Genomic DNA, 27,207 nt, shown 5'->3' with positions numbered 1-27,207 from the left:
TAATGTAGGCAGAAAAAGGTATTCTTTTGGATTTAAAAATAAATTTTTTGGAGACTTGATCTTTGACTCAGTCAAATGCATGTCCAAATATGAATGAAATTTCATGATGGGAAGCTCAATAAGGAAGAGACTGTTATTAAGTGTTTGAAAAACGACAGCTCAATTTGTAATGACCACAGGCCACTTTGTTCCCCGTCATATTTTGACAGTCAATTACCGCTGATTATAACACTGATAATGATGTGTATATTAAAGGCGAATAAATATGTCAGACATTGGTCAAAACTATGTACAACATTTGTACAGGTATGGTGGGCTGTACTGGCCATCACAAATTTTTAGCAATGATATTTTTGAGATATCTAAAGATAGGATTAATAACTGGCTTACTATATGTCTGGAAGATAAAAAGATAAATGATCCTGTTTTTTAATACTTTAAGGAAATAGTCTTTTCTAAACTAGTTTACTGGATAATTTTGAAAATTGATTATTTGTTCAGTATCCCCAGTCCTTCACAATAGATAAGACACTTTGATAAGAATTTAAATATGAGCCACGCAGTAAGAAAACCAACATAGTGGCTTTGCGACCAGCATGGATCCAGACCAGCCTGCGTATCCGCGCAGTCTGGTCAGGATTCATGCTGTTCGCTAACAGTTTCTCTTATAGAAATAGACTTTAAAAGCGAACAGCATGGATCCTGACCAGACTGCGCAGATGCGCAGGCTGGTCTGGATCCATGCTGGTCGCAAAGCCACTATGTTGGTTTTCTCATGGTGCGGCTCATATTGTTTTCGTTTTGTCGGTGTGTTGATATGCTGTTACCGGTAAACCAAAAGTCACAGTTCGTTATTTTGTTTTAAGACACAATTGTCTGGATTTTAATAACTGAACATTGATTTTAAATAGGTTTCCTTAGATTTATTGCAATTTAACCACATTTTCTGTGGGTCATGTTACCTCAAGATAAACCAGATGTAATTTTAACGAGGGTGTCTGATTAGTTCTTTTATTTTTTCAATAAGGAAATGTATTATTGAAATTGGAGTGTTTGTAGATTTCTTGGTAGAACTTGTATCCCAACAAGGAAATATAATTTCCCCCGATTTTGTCTAAAAAGACTAAAATTTGAAATTCTTGACTGTTTCACCTGACAAAAATAATTACTGAGGCTGAAACCACAAAATATTTTGCCAACATAATAAAATGATGTCACCATTATGGTAGAATGATACCCAGGGTAGAATGCACTTTAGCAGGCCCCAGAAGTTTACAGTGAACATGTGCAGCAAGTTGGGGGTGTGGGGCAAAGTGGGGGTGTGGGGGCAGTAGCCCCCAAACATATTCATCTGAAAATAAAGTTACCCCTTATAACTTTTAGTATTTAAGAATTATTAAACTGCTATTATTATAGGGACTGCTAAAGTGCAAGGGCACCTGAAACACATTTTACAGTGGTTTTAACTTTTGTATTGTATTGTAGGAATTGTGCTGGTTGCAATAAATCCCTATGAACAGTTGGATATCTACAACAATGACATTATACAGGCCTACAGTGGACAGGACATGGGCGCCATGGACCCACATATCTACGCTGTGGCGGAGGAGGCGTATAAGAGAATGTCAAGGTACAAACTCACTCGGGACTTTGTTAATTGGTTTTTAGCTCAATTATTAAAAAAAAAAATCTAGAGCTATTGGACTTGTCTGTGCATCAGCGTCTGCATCCGCGTCTCAATTTGGTTAAGTTTTTGTATGTAAGCTGGTATCTCGGTAGCCACATGTTGGAATGGATTGAAACTTCACACACTTATCACTCTGATAAACTGACTTACATTGCACAGGTCCAATAACTCTGTTATGCAGCTTTTTTCCTTGGTGAGAATAGAGAATACCATTTTAAATCTATTAAAGAAAATCCTTCAGATTCTATATAGAGAATCGTTTAGAATCTAAAGAGAATTATTTGTTAAAATTCATAGAGAATATCATTTAGAATTGATAGAATATATCTTTAGAATCTATAGAGAATATCTTTGAAAATTCATAGAGAATATCATTTAGAATCTATATAGAATATCCTTTAGAATCTATAAAGAAAAAATGTTCATGACATTTCCTCCCAGACTATCCTGGTCTTTGAAATTGGTTTATGATCATTCAGATGGTCAATTTCACTAAGAAGGGATTCCAAAGCCATGTCCCACAAGTTCAGGGTCAGTACACCTCCTGTCCACCATTGAATCATTTAAGTGAAGCTCACATTTTAATATTAATTTATTGTTTAAAAGTTCAAAGCAATACAGACCATTATGCTTAGTTTATATATTAAATGTAAATATTTTTGTTTTTAACTAGGTTTGAACAGAACCAGTCCATCATTGTGAGTGGAGAATCTGGAGCCGGTAAAACTGTCTCTGCCAAATATGCCATGAGATATTTTGCCATGGTTGGTGGCTCGCAGACAGAAACACAAGTTGAAAAGAGAGTATTAGCGTCTAACCCTATCATGGAGGTATGTCACTATATTTTACAGTCCTAGGTACTAATTATGTCTCCAACCACACAGTGGTGTGGGAGACATATTGATTTACTCCTGTCTGTCAGTCTGTCTGTGTGTTTCTGCCTGTCACAAACCTTGTCAGCACTCTGAGTCGAATATTTTTCATCCGATCTTCACCAAACTTGAACAGAATGTGTTTGCCTATAAGTGCTTGGCCAAATTCGATAACTAGCCAAATCGGCACAGACTTTTTGGAATTATGGCCCTTGAGTTACCAAAAAAAAGCTCTGATTTCTTGCACAGTTTTGACCTCAAAAGGACCCCTATACTACTTTTAAAAGTAGTATATGGTTCCTTTTGGTATAAAAAAAAGTGCATGCACATGTGCTGTAAGTAAACAGTATATAAAGACTGACTTACTGTTTAGATGATTAGTCAGTTGTGGGAGACATGCGCTTTTCTCAAAAGCAGCTCTAGTTCTATATTGCAATGTCTACCTTGGCTATTATACAAGGGCCTACTTTTATATTAAGATGAAGGACCCACAAAGACAGAGGACAATTTCCTTGTTAGTATTCATTCCCATTTGCTTTTTCTGCATTCTTCTGCTTCTAATATACTGCAGTGAGATCATAGCTTTCTGTACAACTGGAGAAATGCTTAAATTGGATTGAAAATACATAATCAAACTTAAATTGCTGGATGTTATGATGGGTTCACTATTTTAAAAGCATTGGTTTTGTTGACTCAGATTAAACATCCCTTCTGGTTTACCCAGTCGCACATTTAGTGTGCAGTTGGTTACTCAGCCACACATCAAGTGTACAGTTTAAAACTATTAAAGGAGCTCCTGAATGGAGATATGCTGTAGAAAAGAGATTTTAACTGTGAAGAATTTGCCATTTCTGAAATTTTATTCTAAATTAAGTCATATGTGCCGTGCCATGAGAAAACCAACATAGTGGGTTTGCGACCAGCATGGATCCAGACCAGCCTGCGCATCCGCGCAGTCTGGTCAGGATCCATGCTGTTCGCTTTCAAAGCCTATTGCAATTAGAGAAACCATTAGCGAACAGCATGGATCCTGACTAGACTGCGCGGATGCGCAGGCTGGTCTGGATCCATGCTGGTCGCAAAGCCACTATGTTGGTTTTCCCATGGCACGGCTCATATGTATTAATATAAAGCTTTATATCTCAATTTCAGTCCATGTATTATACAATAAATTGTAGTCTAGTATAACGTAATTAATTCTTTGTGTTATTCTGTATTGATTAAGAAATTTAAATAATTCTATATATTTCAGGCCATAGGAAATGCCAAAACTACTAGAAATGATAACAGTAGTAGATTTGGAAAGTATATAGAAATCAGCTTCAACAAACAGCACGAAATTGTGGGGGCGAACATGAGAACGTACCTTCTCGAGAAATCTAGGTTTGACATTTTATCAGTTTCATATGATAGGCGATTATTACATGTTTTTTCGTGACCTACTCTTAGTATTTTTAGTGTTAAAAAGTAATACATAAATATAAATGTAGAAAGAAAAAAAAGCAAGGCACTGTTTATTTCTTAGGGATATAAATTCCTGCTTTAAAGAATTGTTTTGTGAAACTTTGTTAACATAACAAATTGTTGAAATGAGGAAATTAATGGTACCAGACATTTTTGTTGGGTTTGGTTCGATTCCCTGTGGAGGCGTTTGTTCTCCATGACAGTTTGATGGAAGACATTTTGTCTGAAATCATTTATCCTTCACCTCTGATTCAGGTGGAGAAGTTGGCAGTTTCTTGCAGAGAGCAGGCTAGTACTGCTACAGAATCCAGGAACAATGGTTAGGTGAACTGTCGGCTGTTACATAACTGAAATACTGTTGAAAAATGGCATTAAACCCAAAACAAACTAATTTCTGTTAAAGGCACTAGGCGTTTACATTAAGATTTTTTACACACGTGTGGCTAGCGTCTAAAATACTGGCTAGAATGGCACCTAAAGTCTTCCTCTGCCATTTAAACTGGGCACTGACCATAATAAAAAAATGGACAAAATGAATAAACTTTACATTTCAATTTTCAGAGTTGTGTTTCAAGCTAAAGATGAGAGAAACTACCATGTATTTTATCAACTGTGTGCATCAAGGGACATTCCAGAATTAAAGAAATTTGGCTTGTGTAAGAATGATATAAGCAGTGCTATGAGAAAACCAACATAGTGGGTTTGCCACCAGCATGGATCCAGACCAGCCTGCGCATCCACGCAGTCTGGTCAGGATCCATGCTGTTCGCTCTTAAAGTCTACTGGAATTGGAGAAACTGTTAGCGAACAGCATGGATCCTGACCAGACTGCACGGATGTGCAGGCTGGTCTGGATCCATGCTGGTCGCAAACCCATTATGTTGGTTTTCACATGGCATGGCTCATATTCATTTTACAGTTACATTTTATAGTCGTATTGTATGGGAACATTTGAGGCGGATGAGCAGAATGGTCCTAATGAGCTGTCAGCTCTCTAACTTGAGAAGTTCTTAACCCTTACCCTGCTATATTTCTATAATGGACTGGTCCATCTTTCAATTTGGACAGTACCACTTATTATTCAAAGGGGTTTTCACTGAAAATGTACTGACTGAATAGCGAACAGTGCAGACCATGATCAGACTGCACGGATGTGCAGGCTGATCTTGGTCTGCACTGGTCGCAAAGGCAGAATCATATGTGGCCAGCAGGCTAAGGGTTAAAGACGTACGCTAGAGTCTCTGTATATATGAGATGGGCGAAACTTTTCCCAGTAATGGAATTTCTTCAAACTTCGGATATTGAAGGACAATCATCTAAGAAACAAAGATATGCAATAAAAGTCATAGGTTCACATGGTGTCATGTTATATACTCCTAAACTCAAATGGTATCATATAATGAATATAAACCTTGAGTAACATATTCTGTTGTGTAAACTTAAAGAAGTAGGATTTTGTGTAGACTAGCCACTAGACTGGTGATAAAGAATTTGAACATTGCAAAATGTCACGTTTTTTTTGTAATTTTTCTTTTCTTTTATGTAACAGTGACAAATTCCAGTCTATTTTATAGATTTTCTCACAAGACTGGTTCTAATATTATCATATTGGAGATTGGATATAGACTGGCTTTATTCACAACTTTAAAGATCAAAATTTAAAAGAAATATGTATCATAGTCTAGGAGCTAGTCTAGATGTTGTGTTATATGAATTTAAATTGATGTGATGATATATTGTGTTATATAAACCTAAAATAACATGATATATTGTGTTATATAAACCTAAAATAACATGATATATTGTGTTATATAAACCTAAAATAACATGATATATTGTGTTATATAAACCTAAAATAACATGATATTTTGTGTTATGTAAACCTAAAATAACATGGTATGTTGTGTTACATAAACCTAAAATAACATTATATATTGTGTTACATAAACCTAAAATAACACGATATTGTGTTAATATGTAAACCAAAACTAGCATTCTATAATAGTTTTATATTTACAGTACCACCAGACAAGTTTTACTACACTAGTCAAGGCAAGAACCCAATTATAGATGGAGTAGATGATGAAAAAGAATATATGACAACAAAAGAAGCCATGAAAATGTTAGGTATGTTGTTGAATAGTCATTTTAACCCTTAGCCTGCTGCAGGCGAATTGAACAGCCTTTGCAAACAGCTTGGAACCAGATCAGACGCCGATTAAATCGGCGTCTGATCAGGTTCCAAGCTGTTTGCTATTCTGACAATATTTCTTCCAATTTTGGAGCAAATTGAATGAACTTTACAATTTTAGCAGACGACATTTCCAGCAGAGGACAATTTATCTATCATGCTAAAGGTTAAAGAAGGCACAGTTACTTGCATTGTGTGTATATACTAATCTAGTGGGAAAAAAGTTTGTTGGTTTAACGTTGCACTGACACAGTTATAGGTCATATGGTGACTTCCCAGCTTTGATGGTAGGGGAAAACCCCAGGTTCCCCTCCTTGCATTATTTCATCACGAGCGGACACCTGGGTAGAACCACCGTCCTTCCGTAAGCCAGCTGGATGGCTTCCTCACATGACGAATTCAACGCCCTGATTGAGGCTCGAACCCACATCGATGAGTGGCAAGTGATTTGAAGTCGGCGACCTTAACCACTCGTCCATGGAGGCCCCAGTGGAAAAAACTGTCAGCTACGAAGGTAGGTGCCTGTTGGTTTGAAACCTAGGTGGGGAACTTCTATATATTACACCAGCTGCAGTTTGTCCCAGGAAGGAGGCTGGAAATAATATCAACAAAACAAGTAAACCATTTTCTGGGATATTTTCAAGGGCTCTGACTTTGGACAGTTTTATGAAAAAGAGTTGTTATATATTGGCAAGTTTAAAATTTTGTCATTTAACATAATTCAGTCTATTTTGCCCTTCAGTATAGATGGCAAAGGCTAATTATCAACCCTGTTCAGAATATCCCAGAGTACATTAAGATATTAATTTTATTAACTTTTAGGCTGCTGGCAGTATGTGGTTCTGCCCTTGTGATCAGTGCAGACCATGATCAGCCTGCACATCCGTGCAGTCTGATCATGGTCTGCACTGTTGCTATTCAGTACATTTTCAGTGAACACCGCTTTGAATGATAAATGGTATTGCCCAAATTGAAAGATGGACAAGTTCAGAAATTTAGTAGGGTAAGGGTTAAATTTTAGTTCTTATATTTTATGTATAATTACAGGTTTTGCGGAAAAAGACGTAATGATGATATTCCAGATATTTTCTGCTGTGTTACATTTTGGGAACGTAAAAATCAATGAAAAAGATGGCGAAAGTTCAGAAATGGCAGTAAGTTTAAAACATTTCACTATTCCTTAATCCTTGAATTGATCAAGAAATATTCCATCTGGGAAAGTACCTCCATCACTTGATTAAAAAAATGGTTGAAAATCAAAGTTAAGATATGTCATTTGTGTCTGCCGGAACCATATACGTAACTTTTTTTTTATTAATTTTTAAAACATCAGTATGAAAGGAAGTTAACATAAAAAGCAGGATGATTTTCCTTCTGTGTGTGTTACAAATCGTGCACCGAATCACAAACTCATAAAAAGCGTGATATTTATAAAAATTCACCATTGTCGTAAAATAATTACATTAACTTTTGCATGATATTAATGCATATTTTAAAAAAGTTAACACAAAAGAATGTTGTTCAGTAAACGTAAATAGTAATTTTGATATTTATATAATAGATTAGATGTCTAGCATGGAATGATATTATGTCAGTATATATTTTATATGGCGTCTTTGAATGTACTAGTAATATGCATTTATTTTCTATTTGTAGGTTAGTATTAATATTTTGATGTAAATCAGTTTGAATTGTTGTTAAATGCTGGTTTTGGCCATTGCAAAATGGAGAAGTTGAGATTCTGAATAATTATACAAAGTTTAACGGTACTGTGGAATCAGTATTCAATTTGGGCAGTATCATTTATTACTCAAAGGTGTGTTCACTGAAAATTTACTGACTGAATAGTGAACACAGATGTGCAGGCTGATCTCGGTCTGCACTGGCCGCAAAGGCAGAAACACTTGCCGCCAGCAGTCTAAAGATTAAGGTCTCTAACTTTGAATCACAAACCTTGCTGTTTAGATTCCTGTCATGTGATGAATTCATCCCTCTTATTATATATTACTGGCATTGTAAAGTAGATAATATACTTTCAGTAAATTACTGGTGGGATAAATCTTCCATTTACATACAATTTTGAAGAATTTTATGTTAAAGCATTTTTTGGTAGAAACTAAATGTAAGTCATACATGTGTTAAAATCTCAACTTCTCTGTTATAAAAAAAACCCATTAAAATGCAGTATGGCTTATTAATATTTTTTATTGTATAATATGGCAGCTGTTTTTTAATTTGACAATTTTTTGTATGAGATTGCATGTTTAATTTTTACGAGTATGAATATTTATTGTTTAACAAAGACTGATGTCAAAATATGGCAAGGTTGTGTTAGTCTAGCTTATTTGGAATAACTTAAGTTATGAAATGTAATAATCTATGAAAAAGATAAACATCATCGTTATTATTTTCATTATGTAGGGCAGAAATATCACACAAGGTCATTTACCATTTTCAGCATTTTCATCATCATTTTCATTTACATCAATATCAGTTTTATTATTATACGCCCAAATATGAAGAACATGGGGGTTATACCATAATCGGTCGATTATAGGTCGCACTCTTGTATAGGACGCAGTGAAAAAATATCAATAGAATTCTGGAAAAATGCTTATACCCACTTATCACTTATCCGAATTTATGTTTGTCCAAAATTCGCTATAGTTTCTACGAACTCGCTGGATTTTGCTAAATCATTGTTGATGTTTTTGCATGTTGTGCAAGTATTTAAATTGAAAAGTATAAACTCTGTGTAAGCACTAAACTTCTGCATCCTCTGATCACTCCATGAATATTGATGCCAGTGAAAACGAAAGTACACTTTGGCATGTGGCGGTAAAATGACGCAATTTTAAGACTGGTTTGCAAATTGTTTTGAACATTACGGATCAGGGACTATGATCATATTGGATCAGTCTTAAGTCTCGCATGCACATGTTTACAATTGCCTCCGGGTATGATTAGACGGTTAATTGTTTGCAGATTGTGACTGTAGGTGTTAGATAAGTAATGCCTCGGGCGTGAATTTCTCGATGAACAAGAGGATTATAGACAACTATCAAAATTATGTTTGAAGACTAGATACTAGTAATCGATTTCCGGGCTACCTGATATGGAGTTTCAAGTATTTTAATGCAAAATGTGTGAAAACACGCCGGGAAAGTTTTACACAGGTCTTGTTAAAAACTTAATGATCAGTTACAGAAATGCGTTGTAAAATATATTTTAATGAAAAACAGCATTTATTTATCTTAAGATTTTACGTGAGCTCTAAATTTTACATTTTATACAAAAGTAATTTAAGACGCCGGGTCCCAATACCGGCTATTAGCTATCCCCATTGGTATTTACTCCCCTTGAATTCTCTTCAATATAGAGGTACGTGGTGTAAAACAAAGATAGATTTTCTTAATTTTTGAGTCGGGGGAAATGTTTGGTCTTTTTTCTATCCCCATGTATAGGACGCATCGGTCCTTCGAGACCAGAATCTCGGTAAAAAATGTGCGTCCTATATTCGTAGGATGATGGTATTGGTTTCCATTATGTTGGTTTGTCCATCCTTACACTGATCATTCCTTTCTGGGTGTATTTTTCTGAAACTAATGGGGTTTCGGATGACTACATAATAAATGTTCACCATCATAAAACCAGGAGATACATTCTTGGCCCAGGTCACTAGGTCCAAGGTCAGGGTCACACTTGGAGATCAGTTATCAGATAGCTTTATTTTGTGTCTGCTCCATACCTTCTTAACCACTGGAAGTACTTTGATGAAACTTGCATCAGTTGTTAACCTCATCAAGACCACATGCAGAGCATACAACTAGGTCCAAGGTCAGGGGGTCACACTTGGTAGTCCAAGGTCAAAAAGCTTTGTTTCACTTCCAGTCAACATCCTTTTTTTTTTAAAAAAGCTAGAAGTATGTGAGCCGTGTCATGAGAAAACCAACATAGTGGGTTTGCGACCAGCATGGATCCTGACCAGACTGCGCGGATGCACAGACTGGTCTGGATCCATGCTGTTTGCTAACAGTTTCTCCAATTCCAATAGGTTTTAAAAGCGAACAGCATGGATCCTGACCAGACTGCGCGGATGCACAGGCTGGTCTGTATCCATGCTGGTCACAAACCCACTATGTTGGTTTTCCCATGACACGGCTCATATCAGTTTGGATTGGTTTTTTCACAACAAAGAGTATACCATAACACTATGAAATATTAAATTCTTTTCGTTTGACGAAGAATTAACCATAATGTGAAATTGAAATAGTATGAGCTTTCTCAATAGAGGGTATGACTGGTATATGATATGAATATTTCTGCACTACTATCGTCATGGTATTTACATGTATTTTATATGGTAAACACTTATTTCACATTTATATGTACGTCTAACAGGAAGGGGAGGATAGCGGTTGTTTTATACATGTAAGTTTCTTAAACAGTACTGGGATGCTTGCAGCTAAACCGGTGTGGTGTATTGCTAAACCGGTGTGGTGTATACCATATATATTCTCACTCATAAGTCTGACTCACCAGTAAGTCGGGACCCCTATTTATTTTGAGTGTTTTAATGCCTCATGATTTTATGTCTGTTGAACCATTCATAGCTGTTTGATCCGGTAAAGGAATGTTGATAAAGGTTACATTCTATAAAAATCTTAACCAGTAGAACTCAGATTTATGATAATAAACAGTAAAATTGCTGAAAATATGAAAGTTAGAGCAATATGAAATTTTAAAGGTAGAAATAAGACTGTTTACATAAAATAGTGCGGTCTACAGTAAAGACTTATGGGTGAGAATATACAACAAACCTGAAATAAAGGGATCAGTGTAAAGTCCTTCAGTCTGATATTCATTATTATTTGATAGAGGACTGTGGTTGTACACTGATATCTGCCTAATGATAGGGTTTGATTTTTTTTTTCATACCTTAGATTAACATTGGGCACTAGTATGCTAATCTACATTGATTTTTATCCTTTTTTGATCATTTTACCAAGTTTCAATTTTGTATCTCCATATTACTGAAATACACTAATATAACAATTGTAATTTCTAACAGAATTATAGAATTTTTGTCCTACCCATTTGCTGCCTTTGTTAAGAATTCATTTATTTTAGTTTATAATTTTTTAAGCTGTGAAGCAGTGTCTAAATTTCCTTCGGCCACCTAACAGATAACTATTTACTTTTTAAATTTGGAGCCCATTTGGCTAGATACTTGTCTTGATCCCCTTGTGGAGCTAGATTATCTTGAATAATTTGACAGAAGGCTATTTCTCTTCCATCTCAATTACATATTGGAAGTTTGAGTTTCAAAGAGCTTAGCATAATATAACTTTAAGTCTTATGTTTCATTTGCAAATTAAATTCCCTATGAGACATTGCTTCAGAGACCATCAAAATTTAATAAAAAAATGTAGTCATTTAATAATAAAAAAGAACAAATCTGAAAGTGATAAAAAATAGCCTTTTACAGTCTATGCATAAATTTTGGTGACTTCACTCCCATGAATCAGGATTACAAAACCAAGATTTGAAACCAGTCTCAAAACTCTATAGAGTCTGACAGACTGGCTGTGGAATTGCACAAAATTGATCATTTATTTCTAACATCTGATTCTGATTGGTTAATTCAGAGGACACTTTTGAAATTGGCCAATGAAAAATGTTTATAGCTTAAACAGAAAGTAAGAAAGCATATACTTTGGAAAAATCATTTGGGGATAACGTTAGGTATAGAGCTTGCTTTGTGATATGGCGTTTGCATGTGTAGATAGTATTGTGCATTTTAGATACAAAGTTTGTTGTATTTTTATCTCAGCAGAGCACAAAGTGCTCAAGGTGAGCTATTGCGGCCGGTCATTGTCCGGCGTCTGTCGTGCGTCAACATTTGCCTTGTGAACATTCTAGAGGCCACATTCGTGACCCAATCTTTATGAAACTTGGTCAGAATGTTAGTCTTGATGATCTCTAGGTCAAGTTCGAAACTGGGTCATGTGGGGTCAAAAACTAGGTCAGTAGGTCAGATCAAAGGAAAAGCTTGTGAACACTCTAGAGACCACATTTCGAGGGTTCAACGCAATAAGGGCGTATCTACATATAATAACTATATGTAGATACGCCCTTATTGCGTTGAACCCTCGATTTGTGATCCAATCTTTATGAAACTTGGTCAGAATGTTAGTCTTGATGATCTCTAGGTCAAGTTCAAAACTGGGTCATGTGGGGTCAAAAACTAGGTCACCAGGTCAGATCAAAGGAAAAGCTTGTGAACACTATAGAGACCACATTTTTGACCCAATCTTTATGAAACTTGGTCAGAATGTTAGTCTTGATGATCTCTAGGTCAAGTTCAAAACTGGGTCATGTGGGGTCAAAAACTAGGTCACCAGGTCAGAACAAAGGAAAAGCTTGTGAACACTATAGAGACCACATTTTTGAACCAATCTTTATGAAACTTGGTCAGAATGTTGCCTTGATGATCTGAAAAGCTTGTGAACACTCTAAAGGCCACAGTTGTGTCCCAATATTTATGAAACTTAGAAAGTTTGGCTTGATGATTTCTAGGTCAAGTTTGAATCTAGGTCATGTGGGGTCAAAAACTAGGTCACCTGGTCAAATCAAAGGAAAAGCTTGTGAACACTTTAGAGGCCACAGTTGTAACTCAATCTTTATGAAACTGGGTCGAATGTTTATCTTAATCATTTTTAGGTCAAGTTCGAATCTGGGTCATGTGAGGTCAAAAACTAGGTCACCCAGTCAAATCAAAGGAAAAGCTTGTGAAATCTCTAGAGGCCACAGTTGTAACCAAACCTTAATGAAATTTTATCAGAATGTTGTCTTGATGATCTTTAGGTCAAGTTCAACTCTTGGTCATGTGGGGTCAAAAACTAGGTCAGTAGGCCAGATCAACTCTGGTGAGCGATATATAGGGCCATCATGGCCCTCTTGTTAATACTAGATAATGATAAAACTAGTATTAAAATCAATGCTGTTACTTGAATAGTTTTTGCTTGCTATCTCTTCCACATTGGAGATAATACTGAGCAGACCTGGGGTCAATTTAAATAATTTACTTTAAAATGTAATTAATTAAATTACAGTTACATTGTGAAATGTCCAGTTAAATTACAATTACATGAAATTTAGCAATGTAATTAATTAAATTACAATTACAATGTTACAATGCCAAATGTGGTAACAACCTAACATGCTTCTAACATGAACACTGTAGCAAAGTTCTTTTCTTTGTACCACATATACATGATAATACAAAAATGACTTCAGTTATTTTATTTTTTTTATTTTTTTATTTATTTTTTTTTTTTATTTAACGTCGCACCGACACATGATAGGTCATATGGCGACTTTCCAGCTTTAATGGTGGAGGAAGACCCCAGGTGCCCCTCCGTGCATTATTTCATCACGAGCGGGCACCTGGGTAGAACCACCTTCCTTCCGTAAGCCAGCTGGATGGCTTCCTCACATGAAGAATTCAACGCCCCGAGTGAGGCTCGAACCCACATCGATGAGGGGCAAGTGATTTGAAGTCAGCGACCTTAACCACTCGGCCACGGAGGCCCCTTCAGTTATTTTAAGATTGAATTACTGCTCAAAGTTAAATGTGTGTTTGCGGAAGAACATTAAAATCATACATTTATGTAATACTGTTTGTGTGGTCTGGCACATTTTTTGGTTGAAATATCTAAATGGGATTCCAAAAATTCTTATGTCTCTTTAAGAAAAAACCAGCACCAAAAATTTTTTACCTAGAAGCTTTTAATTAAGGAGAGTAATATCATTCAGACATTACGCTTTATCAGGGCAGATCAGCTATTGTGGAAATGTTGCTTTCAGTGTTTTTATATAGCTTTATGTACCGGTATAAAAAAAATGTGAATTATTTTAGATTTTTTTTTTCAAGTTTCTTTTCGTGTAAATTCTTTTATCGGTATTTAAATATTACTTATATTTTGTTTCTCTACGTATTTGTTTCTTATTTTCAATAAAATAATAAATTTTCATTTCAAAAAAATACTTTTATGATTTTAGTCCTTTAAAGAATTTTCATTTTGAAATGAAGCATGTCAATATCTCTAACATACTATATTAACTTTTAAGTCTGTTTCAGGTTGCTGTAAATTTAACTGTATAATGTTCATATATTTTTTATTTCAGATTTTATAATAAGTAAATCTTATACCCACATATCAGGTGTCATACAGAAAACTTCCTCTTTTGTATGAATTAAAGATGGTGTTAAAACAGTTTTTCCATTGATATGGATTCTTCCATGGTTTTACATAGGATATCGAAACTTAACCTTTAGCCTGATAAATTTTTAAAATGGACTGGTCCGTCGTTCAGTTTGTGTAGTACCATTTATTATTTGAAGGGGTATTCACTGAAAATTTACTGATTGAATAGCGACTTGTACAGACCATGATCAGCCTGCACGGATATGCAGACTGATCTTGGTCTGCACTGGCCGCAAGGGCAAAATTATTCCCCACCAGCAGGCTAAAGGTTAAACAATTAGGAACACTTATTATATAATAGTGTGTGTTTATTTCAGGCGAAGGATCCATCTATCGCTATAGCCTGTAAGTTGTTTGGTGTGGATGAGAAGCAGATGAGAACCTGGATCTGTAACAAAAAAATCACGACAGTCGGCGAGACTCTGACCAAGCCTCTCACAATGGCGCAGGTAAATTCTTCAGTCACTGTATGTATTGAGTAGAGGTGTGACATAAGAGGATTTCCAGTGGTAGTAATTCAGCAGTATTCATTATTGGAGAGTGAAAGTTATAGTCGAATAACAATAGCCCATACTCCCTGTAACTCTCAATGTTTTTTATAGTCTGTGCGAGACAAATATACTTAATAAATATGATTTTTTATTGAAAATGCAATCCTTTTAACAAAGTTTTAAAGATCGTGGGGTCGTGAGTTCAGTCACAAGGCAATCTCCATGATGATTTAATTAAAGACATTGTGTCTGAAAACATTCCTCCTTCTCCTATAATTCATGTGAAGAAGTTGGTAGTTACTTGCAGAGAACAGGTTAGTACTGGTACAGAATCCAGGAACTTAAGTTAGATTAACTGCCTGCCGTTATGTAACTGAAATACAGTTCAAAACTGGTGCTAATCCCAAAGCAAACTTAATTGAGCCGTGCCATGAGAAAACCAACATAGTGGGTTTGCGACCAGCATGGATCCAGACCAGCCTGCGCATCCGCGCAGTCTGGTCAGGATCCATGCTGTTCGCTAACAGTTTCTCCAATTCCAATAGGCTTTAAAAGCGATCAGCATGGATCCTGACCAGACTGTGCGGATGCGCAGGCTGGTCTGGATCCATGCTGGTCGCAAAGCCACTATGTTAGTTTTCTCATGGCGCAGCTCATCTGTAGTTTTACTTTTAACAGGATTCACGATAGTATTTATCATGATTTTCAGTTTAACTTTATCCCAGTTCACAGTGATTTTTGTTGCGTATTTTTTCAGGCAAGCTTTGCTCAGGATGCCCTGTCAAAATGTATATACTCAAAATTGTTTGACTGGATTGTGACTCAGATCAACAAAGCTTTACACAGTCAGTCTAAAATCCACAAGTTTATAGGTGTCCTCGATATTTATGGGTAAGTAAAAGTGTTTACATGAATATAGTCTTTTCATTATTATGGAAGAACAATCGTATCAAGTTGTTGTAATTATGCCCCCCTTCGAAGAAGGAGGGGTATACTGTTTTGCAGATGTCGGTCGGTCGGTCGGTCGGTCGGTCGGTCGGTCGGTTGGTCGGTCGGAATGTAGACCAATTTGTTTCCGGATGATAACTCAAGAACTCTTGGGCCTAGGATCATGAAAGTTGAGGTTGGTCATCACTAGCAGATGACCCCTATTGATTTTGATTCTGTATGTCAAAGGTCAAGGTCACAGTGACCCTGAATAGTAAAACGGTTTCCGGATGATAACTCAAGAACCCTTGGGCCTAAGATCATGAAAGTTGATAGGGAGGTTGGTCATGACCAGCAGATGACCCCAATTGATTTTGAGGTCAGTATGTTAAAGATCAAGGTCACAGTGATACTGAACAGTTAAACGGTTTCCGGATGATAACTCAAGAACGCTTAGGCCTAGGGTCACAAAAGTTGATAGGGAGATTGGTCATGACCAGCAGATGACCCCTATTGATTTTGAGATCAGTATGTCAAAGGTCAAGGTCACAGTGACCAGGAACAGTAAAATGGTTTCCGGCCAATAACTCAAGAACGCTTGGGCCTAGTATCAAGAAAATTGATAATTAGGTTGGCCATAACCAGCAGATGACCCCTATTGATTTTGAGTTCATTAGGTCAAAGGTCAAGGTCACATTGGCCAGGAACAGTTAAACGGTTTCTGATCTTCTTGTCCAAAACCATAGGGTCTAGGGCTTTGATATTTGGTATGAAGCACAATCTAGTGGTCCTCTAGCAAGATTGTTCAGATTATTTCCCTGGGGTCAAATATGGCCCCACCCCGGGGGCCACATGGTTTATTTTAGACTTATATAGGAAAATTTTGAAAAACCTCTTGTCCAAAACCACAGGGCCTAGGGCTTTGATATTTTGTATATGAAATCATCTAGTGGTCCTCTACTAAGATTGTTCAAATTATTCCCCTAGGGTCAAATATGGCTCCGCCCTGGGGGTCACATGGTTTACATAGACTTATATAGGGAGTAACTTTGAAAATCTTCTTGTCGAAACCACAAAGACTATGGCTTTGATATTTTGTAATGTAGCATCATCTAGTGGTTCTCTACCAAGTTTGTTCAGATTATCCCTCTAGGGTCAAATATGGCCCCACCCCAGGGGTCACATGGTTCATATAGACTTATATAGGGAAAAACTTAGAATCTTCATGTCCATAACTTACATCATTCAAATTTGGACCACATGTATAGTTTTGAGTGGCAAGATGAACCTTGACATGAGTTGACCTTGATCTTGACCTAGTGACCTTCTTTCACATTTCTGTAGCTACAGCCTTCATATTTGGACCACATGCATAGGTTTATATACCGAAAAAAACTTTGACCTTTTTATTGACCTAGTGACCTACTTTCACATTTTTGAAGGTACATGCTTCAAATTTGGACCACATGCATAGTTTTTTGTTCCAAAATAAAAGTTGACCTTGATTTTGACCTAGTGACCTACTTTCACATTTCTCAAGCTACAGCCTTCAAATTTGAACCACATGCATAGTTTTGTGTACTGAAATGAACTTTGATCTTGAGATTGACCTAGTGACCTACTTTCACATTTCTGAAGGTACAAGCTTCAAATTTGGACCACTTGCATAGTTTTGTGTTCTGAAATAAAATTTGACCTTGATTTTGACCTAGTGACCTACTTTCACATTTCTCAAGCTACAGCCTTCAAATTTGAACCACATGCATAGTTTTGTATACTGAAATGATCTTTGATCTTGAGATTGACCTAGTGACCTATTTTCACATTTCTGAAGCTACAGGCTCCAAATTTGGACTGCATGCATATTTATTTTTGTGTTCTGAATTGAAATTTGACATGGATTTTTACCTATTACCTACTTTCACATTTCTCAAGCTACAGCCTCCAAATTTGAAGCACATGCATAGTTCTGTCTACCGAAATGAACTTAGACCTTGAAATTGATCTAGTGACCTACTTTCACATTTCTCAAGCCACAGCTTTCAAATTTGGACCACATACACTTTGTTTTGTACCAAATTGAAATTTGACCTTGATTTTGACCTTGAGCTAGTCTTGAAATTTGGAACATTCAAAAATGGCTCAGTGGATGGCACCAAGATCTCTCTGTAATCTCTTGTTAGGTTACTAGGTTAAAGGTCAAGGTCAGATTAAACCAGAATGGTAGAACTTCTGTTTACAGTGAGCATATAATTTCTGTTCCTTGTGCAATTACTAAATGCATCAAGGGGGTCATTTCGTGTTCGACGAGCTCTTGTTTTACATTAGGTTCGTCAGTGATTCTACTGTGGTTCTGGTTTGTGCCCTAGATAATGCTTGGAGGAACTCCTCAAATTTTTCTCTTCCATTAAAACTGGAAAGCCTGGATTAAACCTAAATCGTACTGATGTGGTTTAAAATATAACACAGCAGACAAATAAATTTGATGTTTTTGCTTTCAGATTTCACATGCTGATAGTTTTTGAGAGTTATTCAAAGTAAATGAGCTGATACCAACTCTGCCTGAATATGTTTTGGTGTGCAATTTGACATATATATTGATTCTTTTGGTTTTGTTTCATATTCTGTTTCCATTGTTTTGTGTCCGAGATGGATCTGTTTCAGTTGTTTCATGTTCCTTGTGGCTTTGTTTCCATTGTTCTATATTCCACATTGATCTGTTTCCTTTGTTTCAGAGGGATCTTTTTCTATTGTTTCGTTTCCCTCATGGAGATTTTTCTATCATTTCATGTTTCACATGGATCTTTTTCCATTGTTTCATGTTCCACAGGGACCTTTTTCCATTGTTTTGTCTTGCTAATGGAGATTTTTCCATCATTTCTTGTTTCACAGGGACCTTTTTCCATTGTTTCATGTTCCACAGGGATCTTTTTCCATTTCATGTTTCACATGGATCTTTTTCCATTTTATGTTCCACAGGGATCTTTTTCCATTGCTCATTTCCGTCATGGAGATTTTTCCATCATTTCTTGTTTTGCAGGGATCTTTTTCCATTGTTTCGTGTTCCACAGGGATCTTTTCCATTGTTTTATGTTAACATGGATCTGTTTCTATAGGGATCTGTTTACACAATTTATGTTTCTATATTTCAGGTTTGAAACATTCCAGATAAACAGTTTTGAACAGTTTTGTATCAACTATGCCAATGAGAAGCTACAACAGATCTTCAATATGGTAACTTTTCATTATGTCGTTAACATATAGCATTTACTTCCCTGCGAAGCAACCACGGCATGTATTTATCAGTTTTCTGAAATTTGCACTTGCTGTTTTTTCACCAGATTTTTTGTGAATTTCTTTTTATTTGGTGAAGTCCAGATATGAAGTATAGATTATTCTGCTGGTCTGGGGTTGTGGTAGGAACCTTTTGAAGTTTGAAGATGTCATTGAGCATTATAATTCAATATTCAACAACAACATGGACATATGAATAATATTTGAAATCTGCTCGCTTAGCAGTAAAGGGAGAACACATAGCTGCAGATGGCTGGGTCTTGAGTTCAGTTCTTTGGTGAGGCGTATGTTCTGTGTGATGATTTGATAAAAGACATTGTGTCTGAAATCATTTGTTCTTCGCTTCTGATTCATATGGAGAAGTGGCAGTTATTTGCGGAGAAGAGGCTATTACTGGTACAGAATCCAGGAACACTGTTTAGTTTGACTGCCTGTTGTTACGTAACCGAAATAAGTTGAAGAATGGTGCTAAACCCAAAACAGACAGACAAATAAAAAATGTTTGGAATAAGCATCAGTTAAAATTGGTTGGGAACAAGATATTTGCCTTTGACTCAGTGTCTAGATTTTCTTGAGTTGTTCAGCTAAGGTAATACATTTTATATGCAATTCTTTCAAACTTATTTCTTTTCAAAGGAAGAAAAAGAATGTCAGTGAATACAGGAGAAATGAGCACTGAAATATTTTGTCATTGCAGCATGTGTTCAAACTAGAGCAAGAAGAGTATGTGAAGGAAGCTATAGAATGGTCATTTATAGATTACTATGACAACCAACCATGTATTGATCTGATAGAGGCGAAACTTGGTATACTCGACCTGTTAGATGAAGAATGCAAGGTGAGTAGCCTCCCTTTGTTTGTAACTATAATTAGTACTTTTGAGATGCATGCTATTGTATTTTCCTCCTGATATGAGGAGACAAGTGTCTGACCCAACAATGCATGTCTGGAATTTTATCTCAACATAGTTAACCAAAATATTCAACATAGTTGGCTAAAATCACTTCTACTAACTGATGTGGATTTGAGATCTTGCTTGGGGTGGTAGAGTTCTTCAAATAAGGAAGTCATCTAGTTGGGTGTTTCCACCCAGGTGCCTGACCATGCCCAAAACAATGCCTAGAGGGTCACCTGGGGTCTTCGTCCACCACAAAAAGCTGGAAATATGTCATTTTACCTTAAATGTGTTGAGGTGACTCTAAGCCCAACAAAAAAAAAAATGGTAAAGGGCTTGGTTACCTGGCCTCATTTGAAATTTAAACGTCACAGACCATTACCAATGAAATATACAACGAATGTTTCAAAAGGAAAAATAAAGACTTTCTCTTGTTTTGACATATTGTTTGGATATAATGCAACCATAACTATCACGTATTCTCCTAAATTAAACGCTATTTCGTTATTCTTCGGCTGCAACTGTAATTCATACGAAACAATGAGCCGGACAATGCCGAAAACGCAAAATCTTTCACTGTATCAACTGTAAAATGAAAAATTAAAAGCTTTAAACAATATAAGCAAACACAGATATATGTAAACACTTGATATATTGAAACATCAGTGTATGCAAACACCATTATATATATAAACACCTATATATGTTACTATTATTATTATAATACCAGATTTATAAAGCGCCCTTTTCATGATAAACACGTTCAAAGGCGCATTACATATAGCAAACGCAGCCGCACAGAGCGCGAAATTCATCCTCTACTAGTACAGACACAGAGCGATCTGACCAGTGGGACAGAGTGAGATAAAGCCCGCAGAACAGATCGAGAGGACTTTTAAGATACTTACTTAGCCTAGCTCTTTGCGAATAGACAGTCTGGTTCTTTAACGTGCCCGGTGTATAGCACCGATACATGCGAAGCCGTCTTTCCTGGAAGAACCTGTACAGGCCTCTAAATTAGGATACACTCGAAGGCATCTCAGAAATTTCCAGTGGGTGGACGGATAGCTCAGTGGTTTGCACACTGGCCTTCCAATCCTGAGGTCGGGGTTCAATCCCCGACAGCTACTCGGGAATTTTCAGAAACGCTTTCAGTGTTTCCCACCCAACTAGAGGTGTACTGGTCAGGAACCCAGGCAATCCTTGCGTGTATCAGTGGGCACGTTAAAGAAACAGGCTGTCTATTCGAAACGAGCTAGGCTAAGTTAGCCGGATAAGCCTGTATCTGATTTCTGATCTCTCTGTCGTGGGGGCTTTGTCTCACTCTGTCCCTCTGGTCAGATCGCTCTGTGTCTGTACTAGTAGAGGATGAATTATGCGCCCTGTGTGGCTGCATTTGAACTATGTAAAGCGCCTTGGGCGCTATATAAATCAGGTATAATTCAATGTACAACGCCAGAGGATTTTACTATGTGTAAAATTAGGCGTTTAATCAAATAAAGCAGTTTCAGTTTCAAATTTCCAGTGCCTGGACCGGGATTCGGATTGACAGTCAAGCGTGTTACCACTAGACCAACGGCCCACCTTACATCAATATGCAAAATATGCCAACACCAATATATGAAATACATGCAAACACAAATATATTTAAACACCATCCTTTTGTATTTCCTTGTTTGTAAGATAGTATAGTCCTTTTCTTAAAATTTGATTACAGTTATTAGCATAAGACAAACTAGACAAATATTGTTCGATATCCTATATCTAAAATGATACTAGGAGCATCTGGGGGTTCTTCATCCTCCATGAAAAGCTGGGAAATCCTCCACGAAAAGCTGGAAAAGTCGCAATACGACCTACACTTTATCGTTATGATGTTAAATACGACCTACACTTTGTCGGTGTGACGTTAAATACGACCTACACTTTGTCGGTATGACGTTAAATACGACCTACACTTTGTCGGTACGACGTTAAATATGACCTACACTTTTCGGTATGAACTTAAATACTACCTACACTTTGTCGGTACGACGTTAAATACGACCACACTTTTCGGTATGAACCTTAATACTACCTACACATTGTCGTAATGACGTTAAATACGACCTACACTTTTCGGTATGAACTTAAATACTGCCTACTCTTTGTCGGTACGACGTTAAATACGACCACACTTTTCGGTATGAACCTTAATACTACCTACACGTTGTCGGTATGACGTTAAATATGACCTACACTTTTCGGTAAGAACTTAAATACTACCTACACTTTGTCGGTACGACGTTAAATACGACCACACTTTTCGGTATGAACCTTAATACTACCTACACTTTGTCGGTACGACGTTAAATACGACCACACTTTTCGGTATAAACCTTAATACTACCTACACATTGTCGGTATGACGTTAAATACGGCCTACACTTTGTCGGTATGGCGTTAAATCTAATCAATGATGGGACCTTACTTTCTGACCAAATCTTAAGAAAATTATTCATATACGTACCTCTTTCTATACTAAGAATTGTAAATCATCAATACACATAATTTCCGTCTACAGAAGAAAATGGTAATCATAAACACTCTAACTGCTTTTCACAAGTTCAGATAGTTACTATAAACATTCATAATTTCTTTTTATAAAAAATCAAACGGTAATCATTCATAGACAATTTCTTTCAGAAATATCAAATCATTCTCATCACTGCTTTCTACAGAATCAAACTATGTCTGCATAGTATTGATTTTTATACAAAAATCAAGTGTAACATGTAATAGTAAGTACCATTGTATATCAAATTCTAAATGAGATATGATCATTTCATTTGTGAAATGAATTTCTGTTACAATGTGCTAAAACATCACTATGTATAGAAATGTTTAAATGCCAGACTGGAAATGAAGTATGTCAACTAGATTATCACCCTATAATAGAATATATTTAAAAAATAACTTTTTTTATCCAGATATAGAGAGACAATGATTTTGATTTCGTTTCAATATGTCCGAAGATGTAAAATCTGAAAATCATTTGTTTTATTGATCCATCCATCCTTGAATCCTAATGACAAAACCAGAACAAATTAACCTATCAACTAATGTGTACACCAGCTGATACGTTCATCAGCTAATTCCTTTCTCAGTTAGTTCGAAGTTAAACAGCGAAAAAATTAATTTGAGTATTTCAGAGATTTCTTTTTGTTAAGAATTAAATCATGGCTTTAAACGTCTTGAGCGTGACCATGGTATGAACGTATTTTTATCAACCGGCAAGAACATTCAGTAAATTCCTTTCCTTAAGTACCAGCTTCCAGCTCCAATTTCAACTTCCGGGTAAGTCGGCATTGATACACGCGTTAATTCGCTTTTGATCTTATATGTCGGAAACAATCCTTCTTTATTCGTGTTAATATGAGTTCCTTTCGAGTAACCATTCCAATGATTGCCTGCCACATTCACAAAATCACCTTTCTCGAAAGATATTTCGTCCGCGTCTCTCGCCTTATGTTGTACAATTGCTTTCCAGTAACGAGGATTTTGTCCGAAAAAATGGTAAGAATCATCAAGAGAACGAAAACAACCGGACGCGTCTCCATAGCGAGGCTGCATTCTTTCGTAGGCAGATCTGCACACCTGGTAACATAACTAATGTAAAAAACACGTTAATCAAATGTTACATATAATACACTTTTCATTGATAATAAGATAAAATGACAGACATAGCAACTTTTAAAGGAATATATTGCATTACTTTTCGAATGCCGATTTATGACCTAGATTTTTTTTTAAATATTTATCTACGATTAGAGTGACAATGATTTCAATATCAGTTCAATATGTTACTAGATGTAAAATCTGAAATTCACTGGCTTTATTGATGAGAACCCTTGAACTCTAACGATAAAACCAATCAACCGATTAGCTAATTTGTACATCAGCTAATTCGTTCATTGGCTCTTTTCCTACCTCAGTTTATTTGTACATCAGCTTATTCATTCAATGGTTAAATCCTACATCAATTAATTCTTACATCAGCTAATTTGGAGTTAAACTACGAGAACAAGCATTTGACTATTTCAGATATTTCTTTCCAGATATTTCAAGTTAAAAATTAAAGTATGGCTTCAAACGTAGAGAACGTGACAATGGCAAGGACTTTTATCAACGGGCAAGAACCTTCGGGTTTTTCTCCTTACGTTCCAGCTTCCGGCTTTTATCCGTTCAAATTATAAATGGTACTGTCCAAACTGAATGATAGACGAGTTCATTTTAGAAATATAGCACGGTAAAGATTAACTTGCCTGCGAGGAAAATGTACACACTAGATAGTTACACATTGACAATAGATGTACATCAAGAAGAATCCCCCGTAAAGATGTGTTGGTATATCTACTACTTATTCCGGCGGATTTGGAGACCTCGTTGTCACTTATAAATTTGTAGTCTGGATATCTGAATTACAAAATGAACAAAGGGTCTTGGTTACTCTTGGGAAATGACGAACAAAAAAGTAAACTGCCAAAAATATAGTAGGTAATACTGTTAGGGTACAGTTTGTTATTAACATATATTCTGATAATAACAAATTAGTTTAGCACACAAAATACTGATACTTTCTCGACATCTAGAAAAGACGATTGACCTCCGCCATTAAAAGAACGTAAATGCAATTAAGTTATAGACTGAGGTATTCCCTTTTGGCTTGTTGGCGTTTTCATCGCCATACAAACCGGGTTGTCTAGCAAAATGTTGATTTTTCTAACAATAAAATCATTTCACCCACTTTTGGACAGCATCGGACAATATCGTCGGCTCATCTGTGGCAAGGTATACTCTACGTTGTACATTGGAATGACTCCGCTCATAAACATCAAACCATTCCTTCACATGGTTCATATAATCATCCAAGTCGTGGAATACTGCTTCCCGCCTTGTTATCTTGTCTGTTCGCCGTATCTGAACACTGAAAGAAATACATTTTTGTAGTATTTGAGATTACAATACTGGATATTACATAGTTTTGAGTTTATTCAAATATATTCTTTTGGGCTGTAAGCCCACTGTGGCACATATTTACCTTATGCATTAATAAAAAGTGGTGATATATGGGGAAAGTAAGACAAACACATTTTACATGAATTTTTACGATACACTAACAAAACAGATGAACAACTGCATCCAATAAATGCCACTGGAATTGCTGTAAGATAATTACATAATTTAATTGAATATCAGTTTGAATTAAAACTTAATCCTAAATTGGGCAGTTATCAAATAATGAATTTCAAATAATAATATTTACAATTCAGTGATCAAAGGTTGACACGTACATGTATTCCATTGCTAATCTAACGCAAAATAAACATTTTTAAGCCACATTTCATGACTATATATAGATAAGACAAACAAGATAACAAGATACATAAACAACCCAGATCAGCAAGGAATACTCGTATTGTAAACCTAACAAAAGTAATAGCGCTTTGGGTGTTATTATTTTTCGAAGGTTGTCAATATTCCATAACAACCTCTTTTGCCGTGATATCACATTGAGATATTTACTACACAATGAAGCTAGCATTAAGAACCTTTAATTGCAAAGTCCTTTCTTTCGAAATGGACAGACTCATTTGTTTATAAGCGTCTCAGTTATCTGATCAACACATTGGAACGCTTAGAATCCGGGGTATTATTTTTTTAAAAAGGTCTTGTTAGTAACTGGATCATATCATATATCATTCTAACGCTTGTTTTTGTGTGGGTTTAAAAATGAATAACACCCGATATTTAAAACAAACACGCACACACATCTAGATAATGTTCGAAATGTAGTGTTCAAAAGCAGTCCCTTTTAAGTCTATGGAATTTCGCATTGTCTTTACTTGAGGTATGATAATATAAAATATCTCCCTACACAATTTCCGCTGGAATATGAATTTGATTATGTACCTAATATGGATTTTCTAATTATATATGAAAAAAATTGTACTTACAAGAGAGTTTGAATTAATTTATTTCAGTTCTGCTTATATCATGTATATTATTATTTATTTTAACACGCCAGTTAAAGTCCAGCAATGTATACAAAACCCAAGCATTCTTGAGACTGGTTCGATTGTTATACAGACATTAACCTATTATTTGCTTGGAAAACCCAAGCGTTCATAAGACTGGTTCCCTTTTTACTTTGACATTACCCTACTATTGGCTCGACAAACCCAAGCGTTCATAAGACTGGTTCCCTTTTTGCTTTGACATTACTCTACTATTGGCTCGACAAATCCAAGCGTTTATGAGACTGATTCCCCTGTTACATTGACATTACCTTACTATTTAATCGGCTAACTCAGACGTCCTTTTTTTTTAAATTGACATTGACTTTTGTTTGGTCAAGCAAACGCAAGCGTTTTTTAGGCTGTTTCTGTTGGTGTTTTGACATAATCATACTAATGGTTTAGCAAACCCAAGCGTTCATGAGACTGGTACCCATATTACATTGAAATAAAGTTCTTGAGATTGGTTCCCTTGTTAAATGACATTACCCTACTACTGGCTTGGCAAACCCGGACGTTCCTCGTTACATTTATATAAACCTACGCTTGGTTTGGCAAAATCAAATGTTCTTGGGACTTTTAATCTTATTACAATGACATTACCCTACTATTGGCTTGGCAAAACCAAGCATTCGTATTCTTTCTTGAAAGTATTTGTTGAGCTTCGCATTCGGTCTTGTAAGATATTTCACAAACTGTCCGATCCACCAAGCCGCTGGTTCACCATGGAAACGTTCGATCCTGTCAGCGAGGTCCAGCGGTAAGGCGAAAGGAAGAAAGTCAGGACGAGGGGATAGTCGGTCTATAAATGGTAACTTGATAACACTGTAATCTGTCTTGCCTGAAATTATTCAATGCATAATTATTTTGACTGACAAAGGGATTTTAACAATCAAACAGTCAAAATCATCCCCGTATAATACATACGCTGCCCCCTGTACAGCTTGTTGATTACATATATTACTATTAGTAAGGCCTATGGAGGAATTCTATGGGAATTTTAATCATCATGAATCAATAATTAACAGTTACTGTTTGTTGATACAATGTACAATAATTT

At 36.1% G+C, this 27,207-nt stretch overlaps 1 protein-coding gene across 1 annotated transcript in view; it reads left to right on the top strand.

Annotated features, from left to right (window-relative positions):
- Positions 1–27,207, top strand: part of LOC123541815 (uncharacterized) — a 112,782-nt gene that overhangs the window by 11,427 nt on the left and 74,148 nt on the right. The window contains exons 6-16 of the mRNA XM_053532061.1: positions 1,486–1,630; positions 2,361–2,517; positions 3,812–3,942; positions 4,585–4,679; positions 6,043–6,150; positions 7,262–7,368; positions 14,802–14,933; positions 15,733–15,866; positions 19,055–19,136; positions 19,894–20,034; positions 26,799–26,958. Coding sequence (XP_053388036.1) covers positions 1,486–1,630; positions 2,361–2,517; positions 3,812–3,942; positions 4,585–4,679; positions 6,043–6,150; positions 7,262–7,368; positions 14,802–14,933; positions 15,733–15,866; positions 19,055–19,136; positions 19,894–20,034; positions 26,799–26,958 — 1,392 coding nt within the window. The remainder of the gene's footprint in view (positions 1–1,485; positions 1,631–2,360; positions 2,518–3,811; positions 3,943–4,584; positions 4,680–6,042; positions 6,151–7,261; positions 7,369–14,801; positions 14,934–15,732; positions 15,867–19,054; positions 19,137–19,893; positions 20,035–26,798; positions 26,959–27,207) is intronic.

The sequence above is a fragment of the Mercenaria mercenaria genome, chromosome 19 (genome assembly GCF_021730395.1).
Source record: "Mercenaria mercenaria strain notata chromosome 19, MADL_Memer_1, whole genome shotgun sequence".
Taxonomy (NCBI): Eukaryota; Metazoa; Mollusca; class Bivalvia; order Venerida; family Veneridae; genus Mercenaria; species Mercenaria mercenaria.
Note: the sequence above shows the minus strand (reverse complement) of the source record. Positions and strands in the feature narration are given on the sequence as shown.